This window comes from Ovis canadensis, chromosome 3, assembly GCF_042477335.2.
Source record: "Ovis canadensis isolate MfBH-ARS-UI-01 breed Bighorn chromosome 3, ARS-UI_OviCan_v2, whole genome shotgun sequence".
Lineage (NCBI taxonomy): Eukaryota > Metazoa > Chordata > Mammalia > Artiodactyla > Bovidae > Ovis > Ovis canadensis.
This window is the reverse complement of record NC_091247.1, coordinates 6603838-6625123: the sequence shown is the minus strand read 5'-3', so window position 1 is coordinate 6625123 and position 21286 is coordinate 6603838. Positions and strand designations below refer to the sequence as shown.

At 41.1% G+C, this 21286-nt stretch overlaps 1 protein-coding gene and 1 non-coding gene across 12 annotated transcripts in view; one reads left to right on the top strand and one right to left on the bottom strand.

The window, feature by feature from the left end:
- Positions 1–21286, bottom strand: part of FNBP1 (formin binding protein 1) — a 135464-nt gene that overhangs the window by 39714 nt on the left and 74464 nt on the right. For all 11 annotated transcript variants that reach the window (XM_069582185.1, XM_069582183.1, XM_069582184.1 and 8 more), the window contains exons 5-6: positions 18715–18777; positions 18175–18279 (exon numbers count right to left, since the gene is read on the bottom strand). In XM_069582185.1, the coding sequence (XP_069438286.1) occupies positions 18175–18279; positions 18715–18777 (168 nt within the window). The remainder of the gene's footprint in view (positions 1–18174; positions 18280–18714; positions 18778–21286) is intronic.
- On the top strand, positions 4710–4816 carry LOC138438372 (U6 spliceosomal RNA). Its single transcript, XR_011256311.1, has one exon. It is a non-coding gene; the product is annotated as a U6 spliceosomal RNA (small nuclear RNA).

Genomic DNA, 21286 nt, shown 5'->3' with positions numbered 1-21286 from the left:
ACAATGTCCAGCAACGTAATTGATTAATTATATGTCATGCTATTGTGTAGCACCCTGCTTATTTAACCTATTGTATATACATCATGTGAAATGCCAGGCTGGAGGAAGTATAAGCTGGAATCAAGATTGCCAGGAGAAATACCAATAACCTCAGGTATGCAGATGACATCACCCTCACGGCAGAAGGCAAAGAGGAACTAAAGAGCCTCTGGATGAAGGTTAAAGAGGAATGTGAAAAAGCTGGCTTAAAACTCAACATTCAAAAAATGAAGGTCATGGCATCCAGTCCCATCATTTCATGGCAAATAGATGGGGAAATAATGGAAACAGTAACAGACTTTATTTTCTTGGGCTCCAAAATCACTGCAGATGGTGACTGCAGCCATGAAATTAAGACGCTTGCTCCTTGGAAGAAAAGTTATGACAAACCTAGGCAGCATATTAAAAAGCAGAGACATTACTTTGCCAACAAAGGTCTGTGTAGTCAAAGCTATGGTGTTTCCAGTTGTCAAGTACGGATGTGAAAGTTGGACCATAAAGAAAGCTGAGCACCAAAGAATTGATGCTTTTGAATTGTGGTGCTGGAGAACACTCTTGAGAGTCCCTTGGACTGCAAGAAGATCCAACCAATCAATCCTGAATATTCACTGGAAGGACGGATGCTAAAGGTGAAGCTCCAATATTTTGGCCACCTGCTGCAAAGTGGCAACTTATTGGAAAAGACCCTGATGCTGGGAAAGATTGAAGGCAGGAAGAAAAGGGGGCAACAGAGGATGAGATGGTTGGATGCATCACTGACACAATGAACCTGAGTCTGAGCAAGCTCCAGAAGATGGTGAACGACAGGGAAGCCTGGCGTGCTGCAATCCACAAGGTTGCAAAGAATCAGACACGACTGAGCAGCTGAACAACAAGAAAATTGTGTGGCTTGGAAGAAAAAATAATTTGAAAGAGTATTGAGTAAGGAAAAGTGAAAGCTATATATGATTTAATTTAAGGTTCCAAAGCAGTATTTACAAAATACCTTCATTATTATTAAAAAAAAAAACAACACATCACTAATGATCACTTTTAAAAGTGATGTTTAGTTTAGTTTGCTAAAAAGCTTAGTGAAAGAGGCAAATTCTATGCAGAATTCCAGAAACAGTAAAAGACTGAAGCAGTATGGCTTGTCTTTGAGGTACACACACACACACACACACACACACACACACACACTGCTCTGAGAGGTATAGTAGGAAGGCCATTAACAAAGGAAGAGAAGGAGCTCTCTATCTGGAGTAATGTTGTTGTGTGATAGATGGCATTGTTTCAATTTCACAGCAAACTGTTGCATCTAGAATAGATTTTCAGTTCAAGACTAGGAATGCATTTAAAAATTCCTATTCAGACAGAGTGCTGTGAGTTTTTGTTGGAGGCTTCCAGACCAGGGACTTGCCAAAACAATGAGCCTGTCTTTCTTTGATAAATTATAAGGCCAGCTAAAATACAGAACAGAGAAAAACTTCAAAATAAGTTAACCAAAGAAATATGCCTGAAGTATTCCAGCAATTTCCTGATTTTTTTTTTTTTTTTGACAGGCTTACAAGTTCTAGCCCCAGTATTGTAGGTTACTTTGGTACCCGGTCACTGAAATAGAAAGGAGAGAATATGGAAAGATAGCAAATGAGACCAGCATCTCAATCTCTCATGGGCCATTCACTTGCTAAACAGTTTTTAAGAAAAGGCTTCTGTTTCCCTACACCCCAGTTGCCTTATTTAAAAAGTAGAATTAGAAGGTGAACTACAATTTCTGCTGGAAGAGAAGCCACTGCTGATATAATTTGTCTTGATGCTGGCATACCTCCAAGGTAAGCTGGTGAAAACAAACGTGGTATGAGCTCAGAGATCTTGGTCAAATAGAAACCATGGTCTCCAAGACTTGGTCCCCTCCTCCTCCCTGGTTTCTAACACATTATATTTGGCAAGGGTCTTGAGTTTTTAGTTACAGTAGATTGACATTGATTATCTCTTTCTCTTCCCTTTTCCCCCTTAATGAATAACATCACCCCAAAATATGACACTCATGAGGTTCTGTATATGCGCAGCTGATGAGAACAGCTGAGATTCTGGAAAGTTAATGACTTAACTGTATGATGATAAACAATGATCATTGTTCTCTGTGGCTGCGGCATTATTGTGAAGAACAAATATACTGAAAGCACTCTGGAATGCAGTTCTACAAAAGATACATTCCGTAGAAGAGTGAAAAAAATTAATCATGTTATATACCCCAGGGAAAGAAATGAAATACCATGAAATCTGAGATACACACACACACACTGAAATATTACTTAGCCATGAAAAACAATGAAATAATTCCATTTGTAGCAACATGGATGGATCTAGAGATAATCACAGTAAGTGGAGTCAGAGAAAGACAAATACTATATAATATAACTTACGTGTGGAATATTTTTTAAAATGATACAAATAAACTTATCTACAAAACAAAAATAGACTCGCAAACATAGTAAACAAACTTATGGTTACCAAAGGAAAAATGTGAGGGGGATAAATTAGGAATTTGGGGTTAACAGATCACAGTACTATATATAAAATAAACAATGATGACTTACCATGTAGCAAAGGGAACTATATTCACTACCTTGTAATAACTTGCAATGGACTAGAATCTGGAAAAGTACATATGTACACATATATATGGGCTTTCCTGGTAGCTCAGCTGGCAAAGAATCTGCTTGCAATGCAGGAGACCCCAGTTTGATTCCTGGGTCAGGAAGATCCACTGGAGAAGGGATAGACTACCCACTCCAGTATTCTTGGGCTTCCCTGGTGGCTCAGCTGGCAAAGAATCTGCTTGCAATGTGAGAGATGTGGGTTTGATCCCTGGGTCAGGAAGATCCCCTGGAGAAGGGAACAGCTAGCCACTCCAGTACTCTAGATTGGAGAATCCCATGGACTGTATAGTTCGTGGGGTTGCAAAGAGTTGGACATGACTAAGTGACTTTCACGATCACACACATACATACATACATATATATATATATATATATATATATATACACACATATGTATCACTGAATCACTTTGCTGCGTACATGAAACATTATTAAAAAATTATACTTCAGTTAAAAAAAAAAGAAATCTGAGATGTTTGGTGAGCAGCTGTTCATCCTCATTACCTAAGTCACAATAGATATTTCCTCTAGGATTCCTGGAGGAAAAAGTACATCCCTGCTGAAGATATGTTCATACAAAAAAATAATAATATTAACAATCACAAAAGCACAAGGGAATAAACCACCGAGAGAGCTGACACAATAGGGAGAAAAACTAGCACCATCAAAACTTGAGCTAAGGGACTTCCCTGCCGGTCCATTGGTTAAGACTGCACTTCCAATGCAGGGGCCCAGGTTTGATCCCCGGTTGGGGAACTAAGATCCCACATGCTGAATGGTGCAGTCAAATAAATAAAGTTATTGTTTTTTTAAAAAAATCTTGAGCTAAAAGAACAATTTAAAGAAAATACAAGAGAAGAACATTTAAAAGTGATAAAAGAAATAAAAGAATCAAAAGAAATCATAAGGAAATGAGAGACACAGAATGAAAAGTTTCATACACATCTGAGTCCCAGAACTGACAGTTAGAGAGAATGAAAAGACAGGTGTATCTGCAGAGTTAACACCTGAGAGTTTTCCTACATAGACGAAAGAAACAAGTCCCCAATGAATCCCAAGCAGAGTAAATGAGAATCAAAAAAAGTCTGTACATTGAAATAACACAGAGTTGTCAAAACACCAAAAGAACACCAAAAGCAAAGATAAGGTCTTAACAGATAGGGTGAACAGTCAAATACCCATAAAAAGAATGTTATTAAGTAGGTAGTCAACTTCCCAAGAGGAACAAGCAAGGGAAAAAGACAATGGAATGAGGTGTTCAAAATGTTTAGAGAAAATCACTGTCAGCTTAGAATTCTATCCCTAACCAAACTATCATATCAGAGTGAGGACACAGTAAAAACATTCCAGACAAATAAACAGCTTATGATTCACAAGTGAAAAGAAAGTGTTAGCGTCAGTCACTCAGTTGTGCTCTACTCTTTGTGACCCCATGGACTGTAGCCCATCAGGCTCCTCTGTCCATGGAACTCTCCAGGCAAGAATACTGGAGTGGGTTGCCATGCTCTTCTCCAGGGGATCTTCCCATCCCAGGAATCGAACCTGGGTCTCCTGCATTGCAGACAGATTCTTTACCATTTGAGCCACCAAGCCCACATACCCTTATGGAAAAAAAAAATAAAAACAACATCATCCAGGAAGGAGGAAATTTAATTTAAAACATGTAAAATTTAAAATATTTTAAAAAATATTTAATATAAATTTAAAATGTTCCCTGAGAAGGGAATAATATGCAAGAAAGAACAACATTAAGTGTGCCTGAGCACATGTCTATGGCTGTGTGGATAGATGGCGAAGACATGGCTGCCCCCTCTAGACCATCCCTGGGGCCCAGTTCTCCTTATTGGACCCCTTGCATACACTGAGGCTTCGATTGCTATGTATCATGTATTCCCAACCCACTATCCCTGGCCGAGTTCTGTAGACAAGAACAGTGGTTAACAACAAAGAGCTCATTTACTATATAATCCAGGAGTGAAATCACATGGTACACTGGCAGGAACGCTTAATTCAAAAAGAATTCATTGAGTGCTCGCTTCGGCAGCACATATACTAAAATTGGAACGATACAGAGAAGATTAGCATGGCCCCTGCGCAAGGATGACATGCAAATTCGTGAAGCGTTCCATATTTTTTGGAATTTAGGAAGATGGCAATGACGACCCTGTATGCAAGACAGGGAAAGAGACACAGATGTGTATAATGGACTTTTGGACTCAGAGGGAGAGGGAGAGGGTGGGATGATTTGGGAGAATGACAGTCTAACATGTATACTATCATGTAAGAATTGAATCGCCAGTCTATGTCTGAAGCAGGATGCAGCATGCTTGGGGCTGATGCATGGGGATGACCCAGAGAGATGTTATGGGGAGGGAGGTGGGAGGGGGGTTCATGTTTGGGAACGCATGTAAGAATTAAAGATTTTAAAATTAAAAAAATAAAAAACTAAAAAAAAAAAAAGCTAATTGATAGAACAAAAAAAAAAACAAAAAACAAAAAACAAAAAGAATTCATTGAAATATGCTTCAGTCTCAGCTCTCCCATATCCATCAAGGCCACTTAAGGTTAATGGCAATTTAACATTGATAGCCTTACCTTTTTTTTTTTTTGTAAATCTATAGAGGGATAAAAGAATTATGGTAAGGACTGAAATCCTTTCAGAAAAAAATAAAACATGTTCCCAGTGTAAATGTTTTGAGAAGTTGGTTCAACAGCATTTTACATGGATCACACTTATTCTCCCATTTTACTCTTGATATCCTTCACAATCTGTTCTCACATCATCTCTCCAGGAGACCCTGCTCAGCCCCCTGTTCTGTTAATATCATCAGCATGCTACCCTCAGTGCCTGGGATGAAATTCTTTTCATCTCAGAGGCTCCCTCTCTGCTTTATCTATTCAATTTCTACCAATCCATCATACTCAACTCCTGATTCTTCCTTTAGCTCTATCCCAACAATCTTTCATCCATGTAGGGCTTTTCCAGATGCTGAATCTATGAGCAACTTTTGAGCTCCTAGTATTTGCTGGTCACCAGACCAGGTAATTCCACATATGATGTGCCTCATTATTTTTTAAATTATTTGGCGACACCAGGTCTTAGTTGAAGCACATGGAATTTTTTAGTTGTGGCATGCAGAATCTTTATTTTTAGTGTGGCATATAAATCCTTAGTTCTGACCAGTGTTCTGACTAGTGATGGAACCCAGCTGGACCCCTGCATTGGGAACATGGAGTCTGAGCCACTGGACCACGAGGGAAGTCCCTCAGTAATTTTTTAACTACTGCTGCTCTGAATATTTTCACCATAGGCAGCTTTGCATATATAAACATTATCTTATTCTGTAACTGAGTTTTCCTTCTCTCTCTATCTCTTTGTTATCTGCTAACCAAGGCCTTTATGAAAGATATTCCTTTATAACCTTACTGATGCTCTGAACTATTGGTCCAATAAATACTCTAGCAAATGCCTTGGATGTTTAAAATACACTTAATCAGGGACTTCCCTGGCAGTCCACTGGTTTAAGACCTTGTGCTGCCACTGTGGGAGTGGAGATTCAATCCCTGGCTGGGGAACTAAGATCCTACTTGCCCTGTGGCATGGCCAAAAACAACAACAAGAAGATAAAATAAAATACACTTAATTGATTCACAGCAGGTTGAAGGGAGAAGAACTCAGAAGAGTCTGAAGCAACCAAAAGAACCCCAACAAGGAAAACACAGATGATAATAGTGTCTACCAATGACTTTGCATCCAAACATGGGCTGTTTTCCTACATCATGTACCACTGAAACCTCTCAGCCAGCCCTTGAAGTGTATAATATTATCCTTATTTTACAGAGTAACAAAACAGGCTCAGAGATGAAGTAAAGTGCATCACACCAGACCATTATCAAATGACAGAAACAAGATAAGAACACTTATCTGTGTGGCATCAAGACACAGCTCCTGGCCAAGTCAGACCATTTACTACTAGTAAAAATTAAAACATTTTATTAAATGACTTGCCATACAAAAGCCTTTAGAACAGCGAAGGGCACGACGGAAATGCCAAGAATTGAAGCTACACACACACCGCCCCCCCAAATAAGTAAATACCATTGTTATTTAAATTCATTTTAGTTTATATTCACATTCATATAGTCATATGAGTGTTTGTATTCACTTTATGTTTTATTCAATTCATTTTTATTTTCAGATCTAGGGTATGGGAATGAACTATCATCCTCACCGTATTGCTAGTCTGAACATTTACTTAGAGGCTTGCTGTTAGCAGTACTAAAGCAGAGCTGAGATAGATCTTGATGTTAGCATTTTCATGTAAATCATGTATACTGGAAATATTTCACTGAAGAGGCTCTTAAAAGTATTTACTCTTTTTTAGGGGGGCGGGGGGCATGCCACACAGCATGCAGGATCTTCCCAAACCAGGAAGGACCAGGAATCGAACCTGTGCCCCTTGCGGCGGGAGTGCAGAATTCTTACTTTGGGCAGCACCCCCACCCCCAACATTTCTGATACTCTGAGATTTTGACATTTTGACTTTCCTGTTTCTTTTTAAACATTTACCCAAACTCCATTTGCTGTGCAAAAACCACTTATTTTCAAAGCAAATAAGCAAAAATTAAGGTCAACAACATAGAGACTGTAGTAATCACTAGCAAATGAACTAAAACTGGGAGCTGAATGCAACTTTAAGAGTATCTGGTAGGTGAAACATTTAACCATAGTAAATGATTTTATGTTCTGACATTCCTATCACAAATTCAATTTTTAAATATTGAGTGTAGCCTTAAAAAAAAACCTTCATCATGCTAATATTCATTTATGACATAGATAAAAGCTGTGTCCCATTTCCAAATATAAATACATATATTCTATATTTAATAATTTGGGGGAATTCCCATTAAATTCCATTTCCCATGGGAAGCATCAAAAGAAGAAAACACATCCATTATTACTCAGGACAAATATTAAGCATCAAAACAATGGAAACCGATGTTTGTTCAATACAGGCACACTGATAAGTAAAATAAACAAAACAAACTCTAGAGATATGACTGCTTACAGGACAGATGTAAACACGAGGGTAACGAAAGTGACTTTTATGGGCATCTTTGATTTGAACATTGATCCTCTTTTAAAGAATAGTTACAGCAACAATATCCATTTTAAATTCTATACATTTTCTCTTGTTGCAAACAAAACAAATTTTAAAGTAAAAGATCAAGCTGCTGTTGCAAAATATGTTTCCTGCATTCATGCTAACCACTTCCTCTTTTGGAAAAAAAAATTGTTTTCTAAATTGTTACAGTGAACAATCCCTTCAGATAACCAGGCAGACACTTGTTATAAAGCAAATTTGGGGAAAGCACTAAAGATATTCACATGTTTAATAAAGATGTCAACCTCGTAGTTACAGCGAGGGAAGAGAAAAAAATTTAATAGTACAATTCCTTATACGTACAACGACTAAAGTAGTCATCTTGCTAGAGAATGTTTCCCCAAATGGTAAAAAAATTTAACACTCTGCTACTCAGCTGGCTTCGGTAAGAACAACTTTGCCCTGTTTGTGCTTCACAGAGCCAGCATCCCTGATTCCAACTGAGGGCAACCTCCTAAACTAGCAAACTTAATTTGCTTTATTAAGATAAGTATCAAACTGATAATCAGTCAATGTAAACTCCTTCATTCTTGCTTAATACTGACATTGGTATAGAGAATTCTTCTGGTTGGTCAACACTCAGAATTGCAATGAATTTGAATTAAGAAGCCAAGCTAACCATTAGATGGCAAACAACTGCCTAGAAAATGAAGACGTTGGCAGTCAAAGAATCAGACAAGTTAAACGACACTAGACCTATATAGGAAAAGGAGAAATGGATGCCGGAGTTTAAAAACCATACCTCGAACTCACTAACCATTTCTGCAGCTACTTGTAACCAAACGAACTGCAGTTTCTGTTAAACAATATCCTATTTTGCATTTAGAAATTATGTAAGAGCCAACAGTCACAAGGCGAGGGCGAGTTGGAGAAAGGGAATTATTCATTGCCTGACATGGATGAACTCAGTTTAATGCATGCATTTAGAAAACACTGTGCTCTCTGTTAGGAAATATTAGTGCACATTCCATTCATTTTGATAACCTTTTCCTTTTCATCCCAGCGCCGCACTAGCCAGCTGCAGCGTTATCAGGAAGCAGAGATTAGGCACCGCTTCTCTTCCACGTCTGTCTAGCGTGCTATTATTCCAACGCACAGGGACAGATAAAACCCGACTTTAATGTGTTTGTCACCAGAATGGCATTCAAGAAGTACTAGGGGGACACGTGGGAAAACTCACCATATAGTCCCTGAATATTAGGAAGAGAGTGAAAGGTGAATTCCTTAAAGTCAAGGAGGCAGTGAGTCCATGATGGTATCTGGGTCAACCCCACACCTGGCCAGGATGTAGGCCATAGATAATGGCTGAGGGGATGAATCAATGGATGGGAACAGTTCACAGCTCAGGAATTTTATCAACAAGGGGAGATACTACTAACACAACGATATAAAGCAATCATCCTCCAATTAAAAAATAAATTTAAAAAGTGTTAACCCTCCCCCCCTAAAAAAATACAACACAAATGAACTTATCTGTGAAACAGAGACAGACTCACAGGCTTAGAAAACAGACCTGCAGTTGCCAAGAGGGAGGGAGAGTGAGGCAGGGATGGACTGGGAGGTTGGGCTTAGCAGATGCAAACTACTATATAGAGCATGGCTAAGCAACGAGGCCTTACTGTACGCACGCGGAGAATTATTCAGTACCCTGCGATAAAGCAGATGAAAAAGAATGCAAGTGTACGTCCAACTGAATCATTTTGCTGTACAGTAAAAGTCAACACACTATTAGTTCAGTTCAGTTCAGCCGCTCAGTTGTGTCCGACTCTTTGCGACTCCACAGACCGCAGCACACCAGGCCTCCCTGTCCATCACCAACTCCATCGTCAAACTCATGTCCATTGAGTCGGTGATGCCTTCCAACCATCTCATCTTCTGTCGTCTCCTTCTCCTCCCGCCCTCAGTCTTTCCCCACACATTATTAACCAACTATATATCCATAAAACAAACTTAAACAAGTTTTTTAAAAATGAGAATAAGACCATGAAATGCTGATTCCATTAGAATTCCCTTAAATTAATTACAAAAAAAAAGTATGGAGCAACTCATCTGGGGGCCTATGTTTACATAGAAAAAGACAAATTTGGAACTTAGTTCTATACCAAATTTAGAACTATACCAAATGGAAGGAAACTGTAAGAAAGACATTACTAGAAACATTTTTATGAAAATAAATTAATGGCTACTTAGAATTCTTATTCTCCACGAGTAATCCCCAAACTGAATAAAAGCTTGAAATACTGACTCCATTAAAAGTAATCCTGGGACTTCCCTGCTGGTCCAGTGGCTAAGGCTCTCTGCTCCCAACACAGGGGGCCCAGGTTCCATCCTTGGTCAGAGAACTAGATCCTGCAGGCTGCAACTAAGAGTTTGCACACTGCAACTGAAAGATCAAAGACTCCACTTGCTGCAACTAAGATCCAGAATGGTCAAATAAATAAATATTTTTTAAAAAGTCTCCTGCCCACTTCTTTATACACTGTACTCTACCACCATCCCCCCTCCAAAATCGAGAATACACGAAGAGCTTGATTGCTCACGGAGACCATGAACAATAGTCCTTTGGCCCCATGTCCACTCTGACGGCACTGGTCCTGAGCTTCTGAAAGAAGGGGCCATGGAGAGCTGGGCTCTCTGTACTTCTAAGCCTAACCCTTGAAAATGTGTGACTTGGAAATGATAATATTCCAGTTGTCTAGGCTTTTCCCATCACACAACAATGTTTCAACAGTAGTGATGAAAATTTTAACAGGTCAACCACATAGTAATTAAAAGTGTGGCAAAAAGCTTGATTGGGGCAGGCAAAGATAACTGTATAATTATATACATACATACATATGTATATGGCTATCCAGGTGGCTCAGTGGTAAAGAATCTACCTGCCAAGCAGGAGTCACAGGTTCTATCCTTGGGTCCGGAATTCCCAGGGATCCCTGGGTCCCCTGGAGAAGGAAGTAGCAACCCACTCCAGTATTCTTGCCTGCTCAATCCCATGGACAGAGGAGCCTGGTGGGCTACCATCCATCGGGTGGCAAAGAGTCAGACACAGTTCAGCAACTAAACCACCATATGCCAGAAAGAAGAGAGTCTGTTTTTAAAATGAGTTAAAGATTTGGTCATTTTACAAAACAGGTTATTATAACTAGCAGGTAATAGCATATGAAAAGATGCTCAACATCATTTTTTATCAAAGAAATATAAAGGTAAATTAAAAACACCACCAGAATCCACTTCAGACTCATTAAAAAGGCTGAAATGGAAGGACTGAGACTACCAACCCTCGGTGAGGGTGAGGAGCCGCTGCTGGAGGTGTGCCCACTGGTAAAGCCACCTTGTCAAGGTCTGACAGCACACTGTGCCAAATACGCTCCTGTGGCTCAGGGTTCCGCCTCGGGCACACTACTAAGAAGGAGGAGAGCCCGCGCCTGCCAACTGAGGTGTGTATACATGTTCATACGAGCTTTGTTCTTCATTTGGCCTCAACATGGAAACAGTCCGAACATCTGCCAACCTGAGGACGGATAAACTGTACATTCACACGATGGACGCCACACAGCAACACACACCTCCCTTACTTGCGACGAGAATATGAATCTCACAGACACCATATTGAGCTAGAGAAGCCAGACGGGAGAATACGGATGGTATAACCTGTATGAACTATAGAAACAGGCTAAACAAATATACGTCACATGTCAGCATAACGGGTTATTATTATTATTATAATAACTTTGGGTGGGGATAGGGTCCCAGGGGGACTACTGGGGTCTTAGGAACATCCCTTATCTGGGGCCCTAGCACACAATTTCATTTATATGCAAAAACTCATTGAGCTGTCCACATAAGATGTGGCCACGCTATGGTATGTAAATCACACCTCAATAAACACCCGTTTGAAAAGGTCTAGGGGGGAGTTGGTGATGGACAGGGAGGCCTGGCGTGCTGCAATTCATGGGGTCGCAAAGAGTCGGACACAACTGAGCGACTGAACTGAACTGAGGGACCTCCCTGGTGGTCCAGTGGTTAAGACTCGTAACCCAGGGGACCTGGATTGGCTTCCACGTGCCAGGGAGCAGCTGAGTGTGCACACTGTAACTACTGAGCCCATGCACTCTGGAGCCCACCGCTACAACTAGAGAGTCCGTGCACCTCAAGGAAAGACCCTGCGTGCCCCAACTAAAACCCGAAACAGCCAAGTAAGCAAATAAAATATCTTTTAAAAAAGGTCTAGAGGGACACATAGCATGTGGCAAAAGTGACCACCCCGAGGAGGGTCTGGGAAGGGGAGGGCTGGACAGCAGAGAATACTTCACCTTATTCTCAGTGCTTTAATTACTTTTTTTTTACATGAGACTCCTGTAGCTGAGTAAGACATAATATGGTTTAATTGTTCCATGTTCCCTTGCAGTCCTTTGACCTCTCAATATTACAAGACAGAGTAAGGATTATCTTTTCCATCTCATTAAAAGGGAGGGGGAAAGGCTGGTTTCTCTTACCTTCAACCTGAACATGTAGGTCACAGGCCACAAGATGACCTATTCCACCCTATACTGGTTCTCTGACAAACCCAGCTTTACCCATTTCAAGTCACTACAGCTCATTCCAAGTCTTCAAATTCAAAACTTTCTGACAGCGGCCTCTTGGCAAGGGATGAGAGACTACCTAGCTCCTTGAGTTTTCATCACCGATAAAAACCATTCCACTGAACTGACTTTCTTTCCCCATCATTCTTCTAAGGGACATGGCATGATCACGACATCCAAATATGTCCACTGGCCCAGAGATAAGACTGCCAGTGGGTTTTGGGGTTTTTTTTTTTTAATGTCTATTCATACATATAAATTTACATTTAGTTAAACTGGGCACCTCAAGGCTAACACATGCCTGCTTCTAAGCAAAGGACGGAACACATACTCAAGGTGAACCCAAAGCCAAATGTGGTCTGGGGTAGATCTGGGCAGTGTGAACACAGAGCTAATCTCTCTGCGGAACATTAACCTCCCCAAAGGAAAAGAAAATCGGGCTCCCACCCAGATCCTACGCAGCTTAGAAGATGCATCACGCACACAGTTCCCATGGACGGTGTCATCAAACACAAGTGCGATTTAGGAAAGTCCGTCGTACTCGTAGTGGGAGCAGCGATGGTATCTTTGCAAACACAGGCTTATCATTCCAAGGGCTGTGGAGCTGACTGCCGGAAAAAGCAGGGGGAGTCACCTCGAAGACAACTGGGTAATTGAATCATTTGCAGAAACTGGAGGAAAAGATATTTATAATAGATCCGAAGCCTCTCAGAAGTCAAGATGGGAAATTACATTAAGTGCCCCGAAGAACTGAAACACTGCTTCCTTTCAGCTTGATCCTGACAAGAGGCTTCACTGGTGACAGATAATGCAAAAACTAATAACAATCAAATCATGGCTTTGCTGTGGGGAAATTACAGTGCTTCAAGTCACATTCATAAACAGAATAATTTAAGAATTCCAAAAAAAAAAAAAAAAAGAATTCCGATGTTTACTTATTTTTTAAGTGTGAAGTGCCTTAGTTTGTGTCAGGATAAGCATAGTTATTGTTGTTATTATTATTTTTTAAATATTTATTTATTTTTATTCATTTGGCTGTCCCAGGTCTTAGTTGCAGCACATGGGATCTAGTTCCCTGACCAGAAATCGAACCCAGGCTCTTTGCACTGGAAGCACAGCCTTAGCCACTGGACTACCAGGCAAGTCCCAGAATTTCAACATTAGATAGTGCATGTCCTTAGGGAGGAGGTACATAGAAGGGGACAACAGAGGATGAGATGGTTGGATGGCATCACCAACTCAATGGATATGAGCTTGGGTAAACTCCAGAAGTTTCTGATGGACAGGGAGGCCTGGTGTGCTGCAGTCCATGGGGTCACAGAGTTGGACACAACTGAGCAACTGAACTGAACAGAACTGAAATAGGACTTCCATAAACATAACAAAATGACACTGCCAGTATAAGAAATAACAATGCATCCTTAGAAATGTTAAAATAGTTGAGAAGAGCAATTCAGTTTGGTAGTACCTTTCAAAAGTCCCAAAGCTGCAACCCGACTTAGAAATTGCACTTCTGATACATTAACTCTCCTGGATCCGACCCAAGGGAGGAAAACTAAAGAGTCACCTGGAAATTTTTTCAATCACAAAGGCCCAGAACTCACCCAGCAGGTGTGGATTCCCTAAACCCTAAGTGGGAAATTCAAACTGATGTGGTCCCAGCCTGGCCGTGAGCCAGGAAAGGACAGCTTCCCGGAGAACCCACTTTAAGTGTGGGCCAGAGTGGAAATTCCAAGGAACACACGTTTATAATCACACACGTTGTCTTCTCCATCTCACGGGTTTTCTGCTGTGACTTCTACCTTCTTATGTGACTGAAATACAAGGCAGTGGTGATGCTGGTATAGGAGGCTTGCCAGGCTATATGCAATTTTTCATACTCAATATTCAGAAGCAACCGTGGGTAAGCCTTTACAATGTCATGAGATCTTAACTAACACAAAGGTGAAGTTCACCTGAAACTAATATAATATTGTAAGTCAATTATACTTCAATTTAAAAAGAAAGGAAAAAAAATTTAAAAAAAGAGAAAAAAAAAGAAGGAAAAAATTTAAAAAAAAAAGAAAGGAAGAAAAAGGCTGAAGATTGCAAGTAGTGGCTGGCTCAGTGGCTTCAAGAAGTACTACAATGCGCATTCTGTGAGCTCTCTAGAAAAGCTGGGACTATGAACGCAAAATCTGGAATGCTATTTCCACCTGTGTAAAAACAGCAGGTAAGGGCAGGAGACTGCATGTGGGATCAGATTTTATTTTGCGGAAAGTGAATGCTCTCAAGGACAAGAAAGGAATTAGATCAGTAGCTAGCAACTCTCCCACTATAAAGTATTACAAAACATTTAAGGAACCTAATTTCCTCTCACAAATATTTTCTAAATAATAATTTAGAAAATAAAAAGGAACACTCCAAAACTAATATAGCAAACTAGAACAGCCAAGAAAGAAAAACCACAGGTTTCTATTTCGATGAACCAGAAAAACATTCTACTTCTGCTTCATTGACTATGCCAAAGCCTTTGTGTGGATCACCACAAACTGGAAAATTCTTAAAGAGATGAGAATACCAAGACCACCTGACCTGCCTCTTGAGAAATCTGTATGCAGGTCAAGAAGCAACAGTTAGAAATGGACATGGAACAACAGACTGGTTCCAAAATGGGAAAGGAGTACGTCAAGGCTGTATATTGTCACCCTGCTTATTTAACTTATAAGCAGAGTACATCATGAGAAACGCTAGGCTGTAGGAAACACAAGCTGGAATCAAGATTGCCGGGAGAAATATCAATAACCTCAGATATGCAGATGACACCACCCTTACGGCAGAAAGTGGAGAAGAACTAAAGTGCCTCTTGATGAAAGTGAAAGAGAAGAGTGAAGATGTTGGCTTAAAGTTCAATATTCAGAAAACTAAGATCATGGCATTTGGTCCCATCATTTCATGGCAAATAGATGTGGAAACAATGGAAACAGTGACAGACTTTATTTTGGGGGGCTCCAAAATCAGTGCAGATGGTGACTGCAGCCATGAAATTAAAAGACGCTTACTCCTTGGAAGAAAAGTTATGACCAACCTAGACAGCCTATTAAAAAGAGACATTACTTTGCCAACAAAGGTCTATCTAGTCAAAGCTGCGGTTTTTCCAGTAGTCATGTATGGATGTGAGAGTTGGACTATAAAGCTGAGCGCTGAAGAATTGATGCTTTTGAACTGTGGTGCTGGAGAAGACTCTTGAAAGTTCCTTGGACAGCAAGGAGATCCAACCAGTCCATCCTAAAGGGAATCAGTCCTGAATATTCACTGGAACAACTGATGCTGAAGCTGAAACTCCAATACTTTGGCCACCTGATGTGAAGAGCTGACTCATTGGAAAAGACCCTGATGCTGGGAAAGATTGAAGGCAGGAGGAGAAGGGGATGACAGAGGATGAGATGGGTGGATGGCATCACCAACTCAACGGACATGAGTTTGAGTAAGCTCTGGGAATTGTTGATGGACAGGGAAACTTGGCATGCTGCAGTCCATGGGGTCACAAAGAGTTGGACACGACTGAGTGACTGAACTGAACTGATTTCAATGAACACTGACGCAAGATCTCAAATAAAATGTTAATAATGTAAATCCAGCTCTGTATTAAAAAAATATATACATCAAAATCTAGTTATACTAGTCCCAGGAATGCTAATTTGGTTCAATATAAGAAAACTTAATAACGTAATCTGTCCATTAATGGATTAAAGGAAACAGGAAAGGTATTTGATGATATTCAATATCAAGTTGAGTTTTAAAAAAACAACCTCTTGGCAAAATAGGAAAAGAAGGGAATCCCTTATAATAAGCCTGATAAAGGCTTATTATAATCATGTTTAATGGGGAAACATTTGAAGCACTCTCTTTATCCAGAATGAGATAAGGAAGTCCACAATAACGGCTTCTGCCAGGATAAAAGAGGTCATAACCAGAAGAGCAAGATAAGAAAAATAAATAAAAGGCATAAAGACTGAAAAAGAAGAAATAAGACTGTCATTATCTGCTGTTACGACTGTCTCTAAGGAAAACCCCAAAATAGAAATAAAAAGAGTTTATTAGCAAGGCATCTGGCTATAAAATGAATATACAAAAGTTTTATGTTCATTTAACCTCCAATTTTTTTTTTTAATAAACTTTGGGTCAATCTATTTTAATTGAGTAACATATTAAATATTTTGGGGCTTTAACATTTCATGAGAACTTATGGTAATTTATGGTGCATTTTGGGGCTTCTCAGGTTGGAGAAGGTGATGGCACCCCACTCCAGTACTCTTGCCTAGAGAATCCCACGGACGGAGGAGCCTGGTAGGCTGCAGTCCATGGGGTCGCGAAGAGTCAGACACGACTGAGCGACTTCACTTTCATGCATTGGAGAAGGAAATGGCAACCCACTCCAGTGTTCTTGCCTGGAGAATCCCAGAGACAGGTGAGCCTGGTGGGCTGCCGTCTATTGGTCGCACAGAGTCGGACAGGACTGAAACGACTTAGCAGCAGGTGGCTCAATGTTAAAGAATCTGCCCGCTAATGTAGGAGACTCAGGTTCAAACCCTGGGTAGGAAAGATCCCTTGGAGGAGGAAATGGCAACCCACTCCAGGATTCCTGCCTAGAGAATTCCATGAGCAGATGAGCCCAGTGGGTGGCAGTCCATGGGGTTGCAAAGAGTCAGACATGATTGAGTGACGGTTACGTTACTATGAGCGTGGTAATTTTACCAGCAAATGAATGTATCTTTTGGTAAACTAAATATCCCCACTCAAGATCAAATATAGGTATTAAGAATGTGTTTTCTAATATACTAGGTAATTTTAGAGGAAGCCACACTAATCTATGCCTAGGCTTTAGGCAAGGAATCTGGCAGAATTGGGCAAATGACTAAATACCTAATTTACACTATTTTCCAAGCAAATTCATCTCCAAATTATCTGGCAAAAAGTGAAAGAAATCTACAAAAACGCAGTGCTTTTCCCCACGTAAAAGCATGAAGCTATGAATGCCAAAACAGCCCTGGGCAGTCAGGAATGAATACGGTTCTTTAACAGCCTAATTTTGTTTACACTCATATTGATGACTTTTATAAAAAGAAAATTTAGCTTCTAGGGAAAAAACACACAGGGAACCACAAGAAGACACAGTACAAGCTTTATAATAATGTTCCTAATTGCCAACAACACAAGTCCATTTTGGGAAAAGCTCTGGAGAGGACCTCCCAATGCAAGCCTTGGGCTACAACCTGTTAGCACACCTGAATGAGTCCATCAGAACTCTGGCCACTAGCGTGAGTCTCTTTATCTTTTTATCAGAAGCAGTGCCAGCAGCCAAGCTCCTTCAGATGGCGCTGGGCGGTCTGCTCCAGGTTTTAAGAGGTCGATTTTTTTCTTTGAAAAGCCATTAAGAGAGAGAACCACAGTCTGCGGAAACCACCCCTTAAGATATGTTCATGGTTTAAGTCTCCACGTTAATCTTCCTGGTGACTAAAGAAATCAACACGCTGCTCAAATCGTAACACTGAAGATTCCCCCAAATTTTAGATACCCCCCCCAGCCTCCTACTAACACCCCACACCCCAAGTTGACACGAAATGAAAATAATCCCAAGTTGAGTGGCCTTTTGTGGTTGCATCAGAAAGAAGAACTTGGGGACCAACAGTCTGGGAGGATACGTGACAAGCATTAAAAGAGGAAATGAAAAAAAAAAAAAAAAGACTCTCGCTTTCACCTTACCTTTTCAACATCTGCTTTCGTAACATTTATGTCAGCATCCATTTTCTCAAAGTACTGCTGGGCTCGGTCAGCCTCTTTGCAATCCCGCTCAAAACGTCTTTTACACTAAGAACAGAGGAAGATGGTGACAGGGAAAGTGATTGTTAATGAAACCATGAGATTCCTATATGAAGATGTAATTTTATCATAATTTTATCGGCATTCCCTCATTCCCCCTCCCCAAAAGCATTAGTTTCCGAACTGATTTGTTCCATGTCATCATTTCAGGAAGTTATTTTAAAATCTGCCTTTATTTCCATCCAAACTGTCTAATCTTTGTTCTTCCCTGTGATTTTTAGAAAAAGGATTCCACTTGGGTTCTCTGGGGCTCAACATTTTACTCCCAGTAATAATCTCTAGAAATCAATTAAATTCAAATTGTAAAAATCTCTAAAGATGTTAGGGTCTCTGTTTTGTACTTACTGTTGATTCAAACTTAAGTTAAATTCAGATCAGAAAAACCCATAAAGACATTTCTTGAGCGGCTGGTTTTTCACTTACTGATTCTAGTTGCTTCCAGCACGTCTCTATGTGTTGCTGTGCCTTCCGTCCATCGTGAAAGTGCTGAGGGGGGGTGGGGGGGGAGGAGGAGCAAAGACACACCCATGATTAGTACCCCATCTTTCTCTTATCAAGACTTGAAAAAAAAAATTCACCCACTCCAAGGATATTTAAATATTGAATATCTAGCCCATGCATTCCGAAGAAATGTAAGACTTAAAAAATAAATGAGAAATGAAAACCATAATAAGTTACTAGTCACAGAGTTCCATCTCTGACTTTAGCTATAATAATACTGAATGCTAAGAATTATTTATGCTACTTGTGAAAATGACAGGAATGCTTTATAAAGATGGCAATCAGATCTTTATTTTTAATCGCTTTGAGGTATAATTCATATGCCATATGATTCACCCACTGAAACTGTTCAACTCAATGGGTTTTAGTCTAGTCACAAAATAAGCAACTCTCATCACAATCAATTTCAGAACATTTAAAAAAATTTTCTGGCCATACCCCTGCCACTCCACCCTTCCGAGGCACATTCGACCATAGTTCCTCAACCAGAGATTGAATCCTCACCCCCTGCATTAGAAGGCAGAGTCCTAACCACTGGATTGCTGGGGAAGTCCCTTGAACATCTGTATCACCTCAGAAGAAATGCTGCACCTCTTAGCTGTCACCTCCCATCTTCCCCAGCCCTAGGCAAACACCACGCCACTTCCGGTCTGTATAGACTTGCTTACTCTGGACATTTCATACGAAAGGAATCGTACAATATGAAGTCCTTTGTGACTGACATCATGCTTTCAACGTATCATAATGTTCACTCAGCCTAACGTTTACAATGATCACACATAACAGTACTTCATTCCTTTTATTGCCACGTGGTAATTTTTGGGGTGACCCGTCCCCAGTTTGGGGCTATTATGAATCATGCTGCTGCAAACACTTGTCTAAGTTTTGGGGAGATGTTTCCATAACTTAGACTTTCTTAAACTTCAATTCACCTCCCTGCCATCTGCAAAGGCCCTGTGGCAGGTATATGCTTGGTGTTGACCACCAGGGACATCAGAGAGGCAGACCAAAGTGTCTCAAGAATGTGAGGAGATGGGGTCAGAGAAGAAAGGTGCAGCCTGTGCAGAGTCTGTAGGCTATTTGTCTGCATGAGCTGGGAAGTCGGGGATGTCATGTAAGAATGTTCTAGGTGGGAGTTCTGCTCCAACCCTGGAAATAATGGACACTTGCACCCTGGGGCGGCAGCGTACGTGGTGACAGAGGCTCAGACTCTGGGTGTCCTTTGATCAGGAAAATCACCAATAAATCAGATCAGATGTGGGCTGTGAGATACAGAGAGGTCAGAGTGATTCCAAGGATGTTCTGACCTGCATGGACCACATGCACGAAAGCCCTTGCCCCCTGGTTCTGTTAGACTTGACAGGTTCTGGCAGACTAGAGAGCGGGAATTTCCATCTGCACCGCCACTAGGATGCAAGGGGGTGACCAAGTCCTTTGACTAAAGGCCACCGCTCTGGCCGGGCAGTGCCCCCACAGCTCATCTCTGAAGTGCCTACAAGGCTCCCCTGCTCTTTGAGACCTAGGGCCACGGCAGCTCCCTACTGTGATCAGCCCGGGGTGTGGGGGGTACCACTCCATCCCTTCACTCTTCCTGAATCCTCTCCACAAGTGCTGAATGCTCCTTTTAATAAATGACCTTCCTTCAATGACTAGGCGTGAATGTGCTGTCTGTCTTCTGGCTGAGGAGGTAAGCACGGCTGGGAGGGGTGTGCAGTGGAGGAGGGAAGCGAAAGGGTGGCGGGCATGGAGAGGTCCCCTCGGTACTCAGAGCCTTTTCTCTCACCTCATCAGAACCTATGACTTAGCCGAGACACACAAGGCAACTGACCCCGGGAGGCCGGCGAGGAGGAGACAAAAATCAAACTCTTTTTTTTTTTTTTCCCTTAAAGAACAGTGTTCCTTTATAAGGGAATGTTTTCTTGTCTCTCTTTGGAGGTCACGTTTCACCATTTTAAGTGCCTCTTGACAGCAAGGTTTACCCATCTAGCAATTTTTTTTGGTCTGTAGGAGCCCCGTGGGGCTTCGTATTTCGAGTCTCATTTTAATAGACAGAGGGATACGACAGAAAAAAGATGGATACGACCAAATAGAGATGGAGCTGAAGGCAGGCATAAACAAGTAAGAAAGGATGGGCTTTGGGGAGGCGTAAGAGGAGCCGAGAGCAGAGTCGAGCTTTGGAGGGGAAGTACAGAACGCGAGCAACGCGAGCAGGTTTTCTGAAAGCCACAGACATCACTTTAAAGAAGGCGAAGGGGGGTGGGGAGGACCTGGGGAGATAGAGGAGTGAGGGGTTCAGGAGGGGGACAAAGGCTCAGCTGTGCCCCTCGGCCCGAGAGTCCCTCATCCCCAAACTGTCCAGAGGACCAGCCCCATTTCCTATGCAGGTCCCTGGTGTCCTATAGTTGGCTGAAAAGCTATCCCCATTTCTCCCCAATCTTACTTTGAGATTCAAAGACAGACACAAAAAAGAAAACCTCAGCACCCAATTCAGAGC